The 13,669-nt window shown below is 30.2% G+C and overlaps 4 protein-coding genes across 9 annotated transcripts in view; 3 read left to right on the top strand and 1 right to left on the bottom strand.

Annotated features, from left to right (window-relative positions):
* Positions 1–66: 66 nt before the first annotated feature.
* LOC113376937 (translation initiation factor eIF-2B subunit delta) lies at positions 67–3,278 on the bottom strand. Of its 4 annotated transcripts, none has more exons than XM_026617055.1 (10): positions 3,131–3,272; positions 3,007–3,061; positions 2,746–2,949; positions 2,120–2,686; positions 1,675–1,842; positions 1,413–1,616; positions 937–1,244; positions 605–782; positions 354–534; positions 67–277 (listed from the first exon to the last, which is right to left on the bottom strand). In XM_026617055.1, the coding sequence occupies exons 1-10, from the start codon at positions 3,166–3,168 to the stop codon at positions 75–77; spliced, it is 2,106 nt and encodes a 701-aa protein (XP_026472840.1). In that variant the 5' UTR covers positions 3,169–3,272; the 3' UTR covers positions 67–74. The 4 variants fall into 4 exon arrangements, with proteins under 4 accessions (XP_026472840.1, XP_026472841.1, XP_026472842.1 ...); XM_026617056.1 differs by having other exon boundaries at positions 3,007–3,071; positions 3,131–3,271; XM_026617057.1 differs by lacking the exon at positions 3,007–3,061 and having other exon boundaries at positions 3,131–3,278.
* Positions 3,279–4,067: 789 nt separating this feature from the next.
* On the top strand, positions 4,068–9,023 carry LOC113377048 (PAS domain-containing serine/threonine-protein kinase). 3 transcript variants are annotated; one of them, XM_026617214.1, is made up of 11 exons: positions 4,068–4,176; positions 4,305–4,389; positions 4,570–4,666; positions 4,744–4,826; positions 5,031–5,179; positions 5,228–6,706; positions 6,881–7,057; positions 7,123–7,274; positions 7,339–8,116; positions 8,292–8,429; positions 8,749–9,023. In XM_026617214.1, the coding sequence occupies exons 2-11, from the start codon at positions 4,370–4,372 to the stop codon at positions 8,961–8,963; spliced, it is 3,288 nt and encodes a 1,095-aa protein (XP_026472999.1). In that variant the 5' UTR covers positions 4,068–4,176; positions 4,305–4,369; the 3' UTR covers positions 8,964–9,023. The 3 variants fall into 3 exon arrangements, with proteins under 3 accessions (XP_026472999.1, XP_026473002.1, XP_026473000.1); XM_026617217.1 differs by lacking the exon at positions 4,068–4,176 and having other exon boundaries at positions 4,285–4,389; positions 5,246–6,706; XM_026617215.1 differs by lacking the exon at positions 4,068–4,176 and having other exon boundaries at positions 4,285–4,389; positions 5,243–6,706.
* Positions 9,024–9,697: 674 nt separating this feature from the next.
* On the top strand, positions 9,698–11,024 carry LOC113376552 (26S proteasome regulatory subunit 10B). Its single transcript, XM_026616513.1, has one exon. The coding sequence runs from the start codon at positions 9,784–9,786 to the stop codon at positions 10,963–10,965; it is 1,182 nt and encodes a 393-aa protein (XP_026472298.1). The 5' UTR covers positions 9,698–9,783; the 3' UTR covers positions 10,966–11,024.
* Positions 11,025–11,518: 494 nt separating this feature from the next.
* LOC113375585 (protein disulfide-isomerase MPD1-like) overlaps positions 11,519–13,669 on the top strand; it is a 46,094-nt gene continuing 43,943 nt past the window's right edge. The window contains exon 1 of the mRNA XM_026615517.1: positions 11,519–11,620. The gene's annotated coding sequence lies outside the window, so the exon portion shown is untranslated. The remainder of the gene's footprint in view (positions 11,621–13,669) is intronic.

Raw genomic sequence — 13,669 nt, 5'->3', positions numbered from 1 at the left:
TCAAAAATTAATGATACATGTTAGAAATATAATAGTTTAATAATCAGTAATTTTTACAAAGGTCTATATAAGCTTCAATATCCAATTTCAGTTGGCTTTATCCTAAGAATAACCGGAACACTAGTACATGGTAGTATAGCTAATTCTGTCACAACTGCCGTCACTAATTCGGGTGGAGTGACATCATAACGTAGGTTGAGAGGACTCAATGTTGGCATATCCAACCACCCACAAAGTGGGCCTGCATCAGTAGATGAAATTAAACTCTCGGGGTTTCCTGTAAAAAATAATTATCAAACAGTACATAAATAAATAGAAGACAATTTCAACATTTTGTTTGTTATGTGGCTTACCTATTTCATTGTACACAAATGAATCTGTTTGCACACGTTCAATAAATTTATGAGTTTCGCAACAGACTAGAACTGGTACATTGAACGATTGTGCAACCATTGCAATTTGTGCAGTTCCAACTCTTGACATAACATATCCATTTGCCAACAGAGCATGAGCGCCTAAAAGAACTTTTGTCACCTGAAGAATGAAACAGAAAATTTAAATTCATCTATTTGATTTTAATCTATTTTTATTTTTTCAAATTTACCTCTCCCATTATAAAGCTAACTGCATTAATAAGTACATAGGAACACTTGATACCACGTTCAATGAGTCTGCGTAGCATTTCTCTACCTTCTAAAGATGGGCGACCATCCACAACCACAACATGAAAATCAATTCCGTTCTTTGAAGTATCTTCAAATATTTGTTGAATTAGAGATGAGCTAAGAAAAAATAAAGCAAATAAGTGTAAATATTCAAAAAAATCAATAATTGCTGAAGTAGCAAATTCAATATATATATTGCAAGTACACAATAAGTTAAAATATTAAAAATTCTATTAAAACAATTACTAGATAAAAAAAAAAAAACAATTACCAGCTAAATGTTAAAATAACATCACCATCGACAATCTTATTCTGGACAAACCCACTAATGGCATCAGCCGCCGTACAAATTTGTTCTTTGTAATAAACATCTATAGCAGTTTCTAATTTATTTTTTGCTTCAAAATCAGTAATATTCGTAGGAAGTTGAGATATCTGACGCTTTATAAAGCGCAAAGCATTAGTCATCGATACAGATACTGGACGACATTGATGTAAATAATCCATGCATGGTTTTAAAGATGATTCCAACTCTCTCTTGAATTCCTTTTGAGGTGGAGTTACATAATCTCTGATAACCTACATTATGAAATAGTTTGATAAAGTAATAACTAATGTTTATCAAAAAAAGACATTTTATTTATTACTTCATATAATTATATTAATTAAAAGGGGTTGCAACACATTCAGTAAGGTTTAGTAAAATGTATATAAGTCTCATACTTATACCTACTGAAGTATACTTACAATTTTAAGTGCATTAATAAATGCTATGCATCTAGCATTAGATCCTGTTACAATGCCTTCTCGAAATTGCTCTCCCAATCTTACTAAAGCAGGATGCATTGTTGAAAAGTTCTTGACATTATTCTTTTCCGAGTATAAATGACTAAATAATTTGACCTTATGTTGAATTTGTAATGGGCTGGATAATTTTTTCTTCATATTCAGCTATATATACAATTTAAACATAAAAATTCTATCAACTGAATCAAATGTAAATTGTTACCTTAGGTGCTTTTTCAGTATCAGGAGTGACTTTTGAAGTAATTTTTTGTGTGTTAGTTGGGGGTTCACTAGGTGGCTTTTCTACATTAGCCAACTTAGCTGCTCTTTGTGCTTCTTGTTTAGCTCTGCGTTCTGCTCTCAGTTCGGCTTTTGATTTTTCTGGTTTTTCCTAAGAAATTTTTAAATAGTATAAATTTTAAATAAATTATCAACTAAAACAAAAAGCTCAATCTGGCAAACTATATAAATTGATAATATGAATTTCTAAAAACAATTATATGTCTTTAGAATATATATATATATATATATATATATATATATTACTTAGATTAAAATTAAAAATTCATAGTAAATCACAAATATTTATACAATTGAAAAAATTGAATTATGTTCATTATTCAATTAGAACATTTTTTTAAAGAATATTGTATTAAATTTTCTTATACCTTTTCTATATCAGCGCTTTTGTTCATAAGAACTGCTCTATCAACTTCATCTTTACTCAAAATTGTTTTTTTTGCCTTATCAGTATCTTTAGTTGCTTCTGCAGAATTAGGCACATGTTTTGATATATCAGTTGATTTTGCGGAGTTATCGCCTGCATTCACTTTTTTGTTCTTTGCTTGTTGTTTGGCTAATTTCTTTGCCTCACGTTCTGCTTTAATTTCTTCTCTTGATTTTCCATTTGAAGGTTCTGCCCTCGCATTAATGGACATGTTGTTTAGTTTACTACTTACTTCTTCTACCTTTTTCGCTGAAGTATCAGAATCATTACTAGACATATTTTGAATTTTATTGCTAATTTTATCTACATTTGTTGAAATACATTCTGTTTTATTAACTTTGTTATTTAATTGTGATTTAGCTAACTTTTGAACTTCACGTTCACACATAACTTCTCTTGCTTTTTCAATTTTAACTGAATTGCACACTTTATCAGACATATTATTTATAGCACTAATAATTGGCAAATTCAAATTATTTTCAGAATGTGAGATTTCCCTTTTATGTGACTGGAATTAAAATATATAAATTAATTAAAACTTTAACATTTCCATAATGAATTACCCACATTTGATTCTTGTTTCAATGGGCTGTTATTTAGAAGTTGGGACGAATTATCACTTTTTTTTGATAACTTTTCTATAGCTCGTTTTCTTCGTAACCTTCGTGATTTTGATCTAGTTAATTTTCCATTTGCATCAGCACAAATTTTATCAGCAATGTCTTTGCTTTTCTTATTTGGATCTATTATATTTTCCTTCAAAATGCGACACTGTGAATGTTGTTACAGTAAGTATTGAGTAATAGAGATTGATCAAAAACAAAATACCTTGCCAGAATCCATAGTCACAAAAGAGATCCCCCCTAGTGTGATATGGAAGATACTGCAAGATGCTTGACAATAAAAGTACTACTTTGAGTTAAAAATAATTATTAAAGCTACACATATTTACCTAAATAGAAAATATATTCTTGAATAAAAATATATCATATTTTGTTAGTGCATTAATAGTACGGAGGTACGGAGCACCTATTCATATTTCACATGCATTCGTGTGCACTGTGCCTAGACAATATAATAAGTTCGTGTGCTTCAAGCTGTCATATTTTTAAATGTCAAAAATTTGCAAAAATTCTTCCAGTCTGAAGTCATCTGTCACTTTCACAAGTGTTCGGGACTCCATACGCTCCATACACGATATGATTGCTTGTGCCAATCTGTGATTGCGCAAATAGCCCTCTGCACTACCAACTGATTTCGCCCAAATTTCAAGGCAGGCTTCTCTCAAACTCCCTATTATTATATTGTCTAACTTGATTCTGTTCAATTCCATTAATTACTTTTCATAATAGGCAAATTAAATAACAAATTGTACAATGGTTGCGATCAATATATTCATATACTCTTCTTTCATCTATGAATATATTTATAAAAGTTTTAATATTGATATGTTAATAATCAACCATATTAACAATCTAAAAACATAAATCTTTTCATGTGCATATTATCATATTATTAGTTACATTACATTATTATTGTTTAGGCATCTTAATGTCCAGCAGGTATTCTGTATTATAATCATAGATAAAATAAGAGTTATTCTTATTTATCTATGAAGAGTATAATATTGATTATTATATTATTAAAAAAATAACAAAAAGAGTATAATATTGATTATTAAATTGATGCTAATATTCTAATAAGATTCTAATCATATCAATCATTATTATCATTATTATATTGTCTAGGATTCTAATATTCTCAACCAAACATCGACCATCGACCATCGACCCAAACATTATTATTATTATTATATTGTCTAGGGACCCAAACCACCGAAACATTGTTATTATTTTAGCTACATATGTTGGTAGTAATAATTGATAGCGACTGGTTTTATGTTATCGTTGTGTTCAAAATGTTCTTCAAACTACGATACGTGTTATAAATGTGTATTTATTCTTTATTATAGGGTGACTTTTAAATCTTCTGCAAAATGTAAGTATTCATTATATGACATTTGTTGATAAAAATATCGCATTATCCATGATAAAATAAAATATTTTATTAATAATGCTAAATGACATGATTATAATTATATATTTTGTTGGTTGAAATTTTTTCAGTTATCAATTGCGGAACTTTGTCTATTTTAATTCGTTCAAATATATAAAACTAATTAATTGCTGATATGGACCGTGTAGAGTGTGGGTAAGTTTGTTTTCTTTTTTCCTTTCAATTCTGTTAGTAGGTTATATACACAAATTGGCGCTGTCGCGCTCACTTATTGATTTTATCCTGTGCACTGACACAGTTTACAAATGTGGCTGAGAAAGACAACAAAACACGACGTACGATTCACTAATAAAGCAATTACTGTTTTAATTGCAGATTAGATAAATTAATAAATCTTAGAAAACATCCTAAGAAGCCTGGGTGTGGCATCTTTTCAATTGCTCCCAAATACCTTAAGAGAACATATTCTTCAGTAAGTTTAATTCAATAACTTGATTCTTTTTTTTTGAACAGTTCAAAATCAAAATTAAATGATTTCATTAATTTCAGAATTGTTTTAAGAATGTCTGCAAGGGATTATACCATTCTAATCACTTTATATCTAAACATCAAACACCGTGGAAAAGACTTAGGTATAACATTAATATTTCTTTACAGAAAATTATTTGATTGCTTTGAATTGTATTACGATAACAGTTTGTATATATATATACTATTATAATGGTTTGCAATATTTATATATCATTCACACCTTTTAATAATAAAAAGGTTAACCTATACATATTATTTTATGTGATATAAGAAATAAGTACATTAATTTGCAAATGTTTTATTAGGAAAAGAAAATATTCCAAGAATGGTAACATTTCCTTAATACCTTTCTCTGTTGATTGTAATCAAACATTCCCACGAAGAGGACGTTCTATAAACGAAGATTGTTCTTTCAAAATAGTATTATCTTCAGAAATGGTGGATAGTATTTCAGGTAATAATTATAATATTTTGTATAAATGTATGTATGATTGTTTATTAGTATTGCCATCAACAGCAGAAGGTGTCAAATTGAACTATGACACGCTTACATCTGATGCACATTCTCCGAGCAACATCAATGACTCCTCAGTACTGCTGACTCATGAACTAATACAGGCTTCCTGCAAGAATGTAAATCCATATAAGTCTGTTTTCATAATTGATCCAGAATTGACCAAAATTTACAATGTGAACAACAATGCTTGTTCTTTGTTGAATTACAAGCCCAAAGACTTTGACTTCAAGACACTGTTTCATCTTATGAAGAAAGTTCCTTCTAATCCTGTGTCTGCATTAGCTGAAGGATATTTTAATAAAGAAACAGGTTCTATGGTTCTACTTTCTGGCAAAGTAGTTGATTTTATAAAATCCACCGGAACTAGTATTTCAACTTCTTTGTGGATTAGACAATACAATCAAGATGGTCCTAGTTTTGCTTTTGTTGAACCTGTCCAAAAAGTTGTTGGAGAGATAATAGTAAACAAATCAGGTATTATCTTAGCTGCTGATGTGGACGCATGCTTGATATTTCAATGTGAGGTTGGTCAATTATTGGGTTTGGATATCAAACGTATTATACCATCTATTTTGCTTTCTGAACCGCAAGATTTAGTTTCCAACATAAGTTACTTTAATAAGCAGAAGGTTACAGGCACTACGTTAGATGGCTCTATACTTCCATTAAGTTTATCTGTAAAATATTATGAGAAAAAGTATCATAAAACAAATGAAGAAGCTGAAAGAAAATATCTTAAAATTGACATTACAGTCTACATAAATTTAAGTGGTTTACTTATCATAAATGAAGAAGGGATAATTGAATGTGTTTGCCATCACTTTGTCATGTTTTTTTTTGGATACTCACAAAACAAAATTGTGGGACAAAAAATCACATTGCTATTGCCTAATTTTTGTGAAGACTTCGATTGTACTGAATTAAGTCACAATAGAAATTATAGCAGGTCACCTATGGGTAACTCTGAAGCGGAACTTGATTCTTTCCATTTCTATTCATTCAAAAAAGATGATAAAGCTGAAAGTGATGAAAACTTAATTCCAGAAACCTTAGATACTGGTTTGACCGAGTGTTATACTTTAAAATCCATTAGTCATGAAGATAACAAAAATAAAGGTGATAAAAAGGAAGATATCATCAATAAATTAAAAGACGATGACAAAAAAAATATGCAACTACCATTAAAAATGACCAAATGTTCAGAAGATTTACTAACGCCTATTAATGAATCCATATCTAGGCTCAGTAGTGATTTAGAAAACAACCTTAACATCTCGAACATCTCAGTAACACCTCAAAAGAAAGCCTTAGACTCCTCTAACAAATCCTATTTACATTTGGATATCATAAGTTATGAAGAAGATGATGAGTTAGCTACGCCTATCAATGAATCTGAGGAACAAGTACCTAAGAAATTTGATTCCAGTGGAGGTTTAATATCACTGAATGAGTCTAATTATGAAAGTATGTGATTCTTAAAAATCTATTATATTTACTAATTTAAACAATTACTTAATCTTGTTCGAAAATTAATTTCTCAAAGTGAGAAGTATAGTAATTTTTTATTAGATTTAATATATTATCTAATTGTGAATTTTATTGTGTGTGTATGTTTTTAAACTATAAAACTTGTTGCAGTTTCTAAGATGCATGATATAGATTTCTTAACTCCAGCTAATAGGCGTTATAAAAACATTTTACAAGAAGCTCAGATTTCTACCTCAACTCCATCATATAGAGATAAAAATGAATCTGAAGTTTTTAAGGAAGGTAGATATAAAGGTACTGGAAGACATTCAAATGGAAAATCAATTGGTAAGTTGTAAATATTATTAAAATATGATTTCAATATTATAATTTGGTAATTCAAAAATTTCCAGATGTTTGCTATGCTGTTTTAAAACAATCTGTTCACCAGAATCGAAATGTGTATTGCGTTTGGATTTCCTTTGACCATGCTAATTGTATCGCACAAGATACCTGTACAATAACATCAAGCAACAATAGTACAATAGAACATTCCTTGGGCCAGGTATAAATAATTCTATGAAATATTTTTATTTGAAACTGTTTGTTCAATGTAATTAATACTTTAGGCCATTAAGCTAAAAGCTGCTAAAAATAAGAGTTGTACAAATTCAGTATCCTTTGCTTCCCAATGCGAGGAAGAACAGACGAGAGGCGAATACAATAAAAATTACACAACTCTTTGCCAAATTGGTAAAGGAGCCTTTGGTTGGGTTAGAATGGCATATAGAAATTCAGATAAGCTTTTAGTAGTTTCGAAATTTATTTTGAAGGATCGAGTAAATGATGATTTTTGGATATGGGATAAAACAATGGGAAAAGAAGTACCTCTAGAAATTAGCTTACTCCCTACTTTATCTCATCCTAACATTGTTTCTGTTTATGATATTTTTGAGAATGAATTATATTTTCAATTAATTATGGAGAAACATGGCTCTGGAATGGACCTTTTTGAATTTATTGATAGAGTACCAAAGTTAGACGAACCGTTGATTAGTTATATTTATCGGCAAATTGTTTCAGCAGTGGAGTACTTGCATTCTTTGCATATACTGCACAGGGATATCAAGGATGAAAATATTATTATTAATCACAAGTTTGAAGTGAAGCTAATTGATTTTGGATCAGCTACATTTTTTAATGAAAAATCTGAATTTTGTACCTTTTATGGAACAACTGAATACTGTAGCCCGGAAGTGTTAGCAGGAAATAAATATTCAGGACCTGAATTAGAAATGTGGTCGATGGGTGTTACATTGTATGTCTTAACGTATAGCATCAATCCTTTTGAAGATGCAGAAGAAACTTTGAATGGCATACTAAAATTACCACATAAAGTCAGTGAAGGTGATTTTCTTTATTCATATATAATATTTTGAAAAACAAATAATAAACACAATTTTTGAGTTGTATTATTATAAACAGATTTTTAAAGTTTTTGGCAATATAATATTCTGTCTACAAGTTTTATTAACTGTTTGAACTGGGTACATATTTGCAATATAAATTGGATTGCTTTCAGGACTAGAACAATTACTGACTTCCTTGTTGTGCAAAGACCCTTTGAAGAGATGCACATTAAAAGAATTGCTTGCCTCTGAATGGTTGCTGCAACCAGTTGATATATCAAAATATGATTTTACACAAGTAGTTCAATGTGGTGAGTACAAAAAATATATACAAATAATATAGTTTGTAGGTAATTAAACTTTTGGCTGCTATGGTAATCTATGCCTTAAATCATGCTTGTGTTTTAAATTAGACTACTAACTTTAATATAGGTTTATCAAATGATTATCTAACAATAAGATATATGAATAAGAACAGTGACGATATAAAAGAAAGTACAATTAAACCCCTTCTATACACTTCTTTTTTGTATATTTAGAATTCTATTCATTATAGTGTATCTCAATTCTATCTTGCTTATATAAAACAAAATAAATTTGATGATTCAATCCTCATTATTTACAAATTAGATCCACGTGAAGCCAATCCTGATCAGTATTACAATGCTGGCACAATGAGTGGGTTTATCACACCTCAAGACCCAGTCCTCCTCTCTGACACAAATACTGCACCAACTAGTCTTTCTCATAATGACTATGCAAAACTGCAAGCTGATTCGGGTGAAAATACAGAGTATTATAATGATGAGTATGATGAAAGTTGGGATGAAATTAGTTTTTCATGAAGACGTTCCGTGTGAAAACCTTGATTGTTGAATAGCGAGTTAGAAAAGTCTCTAAATGAATTTATGCCTACTAATACATATGTATATATATATATATATATATATATATATATATATATTTCTGCAAAGTTTGTCTGTGCAAGTATGAATTGTGGGTATTTTACTGCTTTGTGCCATAAAATTTATTACATGGTTAATAATATTTATTTTTTCTATGATCAAAAATTTAGAATAAAGATATCATTATCAATACTTGAAGTATATAAACAAATATTAAAATTTTATCGAGTTGTTAAGGTTTTTATAAAAATAATCAGATTAAATTCAGAGAATAAGAGATGTTGCTAAACTCTGATTTTTCTTTTTCAATTTAGAAGCAATATATTGGGAAATGCTGTGGTAAAAGCAGCAGTAAGAAATGTAATTTTAATCAAATATTGTTAGTATTTACTTAATAGTATTGAATCTTGTGATATTAAGTTAATTATCTTTAGTAAAAATACAGAAAAAAATCTATAAACATGTCCAGTGTTGTAGTATATATTTTATGTCAATAAAATACAGAATAACGTTTATATAACATGTTAAATACTGTTTTATTTATTTATTTCAATGCCGAATTAAAATGATTTTGAATTTGGCACGTGCGTTTGAAAGAATGTTTTATCGATGTTGGCAGCCGTGCTTTTTGGAAGTCAACACGAAATTGAAATGTCATGTCATACGCTAGCAAGACTCATCGTGTAATTGTGCATTCTCACTTTGGTGTTAAAAGTACTGAATATTTGTTATTGTAAAAAGTGTTCGTATTATATACAAAATGGCAGAAGTGGCAGACCCCGTTCGAGAAAAATGTTTAATAGATTATCGGAAGAAATTGTTAGAACACAAAGAAGTCGAGTCTCGGTTGAAAGAAATGAGAGATGAGTTGAAAGAATTGACTAAACAATATGACAAATCAGAAAACGATCTTAAAGCTTTACAAAGTGTCGGACAAATAGTTGGCGAAGTCCTAAAGCAACTTACAGAAGAAAAGTTTATTGTTAAAGCCACCAATGGACCAAGGTACGTAGTCGGCTGTAGAAGGCAGTTGGATAAAGCTAAGTTAAAATCTGGGACAAGAGTAGCTTTAGACATGACAACCTTAACTATTATGCGATATCTGCCTAGGGAAGTAGATCCTTTAGTTTATAATATGTCCCATGAAGATCCGGGGGATGTTACATATTCCGCTATTGGAGGCTTAGCTGAACAGATTCGTGAACTCCGTGAAGTCATTGAACTTCCTTTAATGAACCCGGAATTATTCTTACGTGTGGGTATTACTCCTCCTAAAGGTTGCTTACTATATGGCCCGCCAGGAACTGGTAAAACATTACTGGCTCGAGCCGTTGCTTCTCAACTTGATGCAAATTTCCTTAAAGTTGTATCGAGTGCTATTGTCGATAAATATATAGGAGAATCTGCCAGACTAATAAGAGAAATGTTCAACTATGCTAAAGATCACCAACCTTGTATAATTTTTATGGATGAAATTGATGCTATTGGTGGTAGGAGATTTTCTGAAGGCACATCAGCTGATCGTGAAATTCAGAGAACCTTAATGGAACTTCTAAACCAAATGGACGGTTTTGACTCGTTGGGTCAGGTTAAAATGATTATGGCAACTAATAGGCCGGATACATTAGATCCCGCTTTATTGAGACCCGGAAGACTTGATAGAAAAATTGAAATACCACTGCCAAATGAACAAGCACGCTTAGAAATTCTTAAAATTCATGCTGCACCTATAGCGAAACATGGTGAAATTGATTATGAAGCAGTAGTGAAATTATCAGACACTTTCAATGGGGCTGATTTAAGAAATGTATGCACAGAAGCTGGACTGTTTGCTATCAGAGCTGAAAGAGAGTATGTTGTACAAGAAGATTTGATGAAAGCTGTTCGTAAGGTTGCAGATAATAAAAAACTTGAAAGCAAATTAGATTATAAACCAGTTTAGATAGGAAAAATATAATATAAAGAAATTAGGTTTTCTGAAACAAGTTTGTTTTGAAAAAAAAAAATGTAAGAATGTTTGTAATTGTTTATGCAGTATAATATATGCATTTTATATTAAACTAATAATGTCTTTAAGTGAAAGTGATATTTATACTATTATATGACAATTATATTTGTATCATTTATGCAGTCATAACAATATTGCTAACTGAAATATATATGCATTTTCAATTAATACTAAATATTTAGATCTAACATATTTTCAGCGAACACTTGTGAAAATATTTTCAAAATATACTAAATTTACATTCTTTAGAATTACAGTAATATTTACGTTTTACAAGTAATCGTTTACAAAAGAAAACATAAGTGGGCTATTCAAAATATTATAACAAAGTACGATATTTCGCTCGATCTTGAAAATTTGCTTTTTAGAATATGTGGGTCAAAAAAATGATCACAGATGTCAGCAGCATAAATGTTAATTCATTGGACATTAATTTTTCAGTTTTCAGTTTAGTGTTTTATTTATATTATCTACGTTAAGTGTAACAGTACTTTTGCCCATTTTGTGTAAACGTAAATAAAAATAAAGCAGTCAAATTCTGAACTAGTACCATTGAGAAGTATAGCTGAGGAGAGTGCTGTTGATTAGGGTACGTTCAAATTTTGTATTATCCGTTCTAGATATTATTGTACTGTTATTTCCCTATTAGGTTTTGCATCCATACATACAAAATAGGCCCCGGTCATTTTAAACTATTTATGTTTATTCGGTAGTTTCATTGTATTTTTTCTACTTCGTTGTGTGACAGACAATATTGTAATTGTAATTGTAATTGTGCGAATTTTTCACTTTTTGTCGTGATCGTGAAATATATCGAAAACTAGTTGTGTATGGCTTCGTGCCTTAAGGCAAATTGCAGGAACTTCCCGTACCATAACGATATGTTCAGAAAATATTAAATGTTTTCATATAGATAGATTATTATAAATACATTCTCTAATGCTTATAGGAATTATATAAACTAAATTGCAAAGTTAAAATTATTTAAAGTGTATATATATATATATACATATATATATATATATATATATATATATATATATACATAGCTGGGCACCGTTAATCAAAAAGTTAACTTCGTTAATCGTTAATCCGCTACAAAAAAAGTTAGCTTCGTTAAACGTTAAAGCGTTACATTTCGGAATAATTAACGCAAGTTAACGTTAATCGTTAATCCGTTAATATGTGTAAAATTACATTTTTATATTGTTGCGTTAGTGAACTTAAAAAACTTATTGGTTTAGGTTCTGGAAGTTAACAGGTTATGAATAAAACAAAATACTTGTATAATTCAAATGCGTAATTCAACCCCTTAATGACGCGACGCGCTTTATGCACACACCGTGATAATAACGCTATTGGTCAACTTTCTGTTTTTATGATTGCATATTGTTTTTACAAGAATTTTTTTCTAAATAAAGGGAAAGAGTTTTTTTGCGAAAAATAGGAAACGCGCGACGGGTTAAGCGTCGGGTATTAGGTGCATATTTCTCTTCATGAACATTAACATGTTGAAGTTCTCGTCTGAAAGCGAGGCTCGTTTTGGTGTCAAAATGTCTTTACCCGTGGAAAACAAACGTTCAACTGCAGCGCTTGAGGGTATAGCAGTATTGTATTTAATAAATTGATTTATGAATATCTGTTCCCCGAGTCTTTTGAACATGTTGGCACTGTTCATCATGCACGAGTGGTCCAAATCTTTTCTCTATGTCATTTAATAAGGCATTGGCTAAAGCTGTGCCGTCCGGTAAATAGTAATAATTGGCAGAGCCGTGCCTGGGTATGTGGCCGCCTGCGTGCGAGCATATAAATGGCCGCCCTTAAAAATAGCATAATAGGAAAATATCCAATATGTTCTCACGAAAAAAATCGTCTTGTAATTTTCAAGTTTTCTCGACATTTTAAGCCATTCTGAATCGTTTGAAAGCCGATTTTTTAATTTTCGGCAACGTTTTCTCAAAAACGGTTAAATCCAATTCAAAAGTATAAAAGTCATTTGATGTAACTAGATAATGACTAGCGCCTGTCAGTTTTGTGCGACGACCGGCCAAGCTGTTTCTAATCAACGGAAAAATATAAAATTTATTGTACACGTTTTAGCCAAAAATTCTGCATCGATTTTAAAAATTCAGGAACTGTTTGAAAGATATCATTTAGGAATCGTGCTGATTACTTCTAAGAGATCGGTCGGTTCGTTTCTTCGTGTTTAATTGGTGAATATTGCTTTACGATGATATTTATAAAACTTTTTTGACGATAGTGATCATGGTCTCTAAGATAACTAAATATTTCGACCCACATAAAGTCATTTTAATTTTTAAAATATGTACTATCAAAGATTGCAAAAATGAGCGGCGCTTTTTTACGTGAGTCAAAATTTCATCTTTAGTGGACCTTTTCTCAAAAATGCACAATCCCATTTAAAAAATCGTCAAAATTCGTAAATTCGATAAGCACTCGTGCTACTTAGTTTTTCCTTTAGAATTTTCAAAAAAGTCTCAAATTTTTAATTAGTGAATTGATTTTAAAAATTCAAAAACCATTACAAACGTTTTCCATTTGAGAATCTTGCTGATTAAATTTTGTCAATAATCGACGAGTCGTTTTTCAGTTATTGATTAACAAATTGCTTTGGAAA

The sequence above is a fragment of the Ctenocephalides felis genome, unplaced genomic scaffold (assembly GCF_003426905.1).
Source record: "Ctenocephalides felis isolate EL2017-DRISC unplaced genomic scaffold, ASM342690v1 CF-g0.4_SCAFFOLD_01886, whole genome shotgun sequence".
NCBI classification, from domain to species: Eukaryota; Metazoa; Arthropoda; class Insecta; order Siphonaptera; family Pulicidae; genus Ctenocephalides; species Ctenocephalides felis.
This window is presented reverse-complemented; position numbering and strand designations above follow the sequence as displayed.

What these genes read in the sequence shown, in the direction of transcription:
- LOC113376937 (XM_026617055.1), bottom strand. Translation starts at nt 3,168, where the DNA reads ATGATATATTTTTATTCAAGAATATATTTTCTATTTAG. An exon ending in AGAATATATTTTCTATTTAG is followed by an intron (nt 3,062 to 3,130) that starts GTAAATATGTGT and finishes AGCATCTTGCAG; the next exon opens with TATCTTCCATATCACACTAG. An exon ending in AAAGCGCTGATATAGAAAAG is followed by an intron (nt 1,843 to 2,119) that starts GTATAAGAAAAT and finishes AAAATTTCTTAG; the next exon opens with GAAAAACCAGAAAAATCAAA.
- LOC113377048 (XM_026617214.1), top strand. Translation starts at nt 4,370, where the DNA reads ATGGACCGTGTAGAGTGTGG. An exon ending in TTAAGAGAACATATTCTTCA is followed by an intron (nt 4,667 to 4,743) that starts GTAAGTTTAATT and finishes CATTAATTTCAG; the next exon opens with AATTGTTTTAAGAATGTCTG. An exon ending in ACCACATAAAGTCAGTGAAG is followed by an intron (nt 8,117 to 8,291) that starts GTGATTTTCTTT and finishes GATTGCTTTCAG; the next exon opens with GACTAGAACAATTACTGACT.
- LOC113376552 (XM_026616513.1), top strand. Translation starts at nt 9,784, where the DNA reads ATGGCAGAAGTGGCAGACCCCGTTCGAGAAAAATGTTTAATAGATTAT.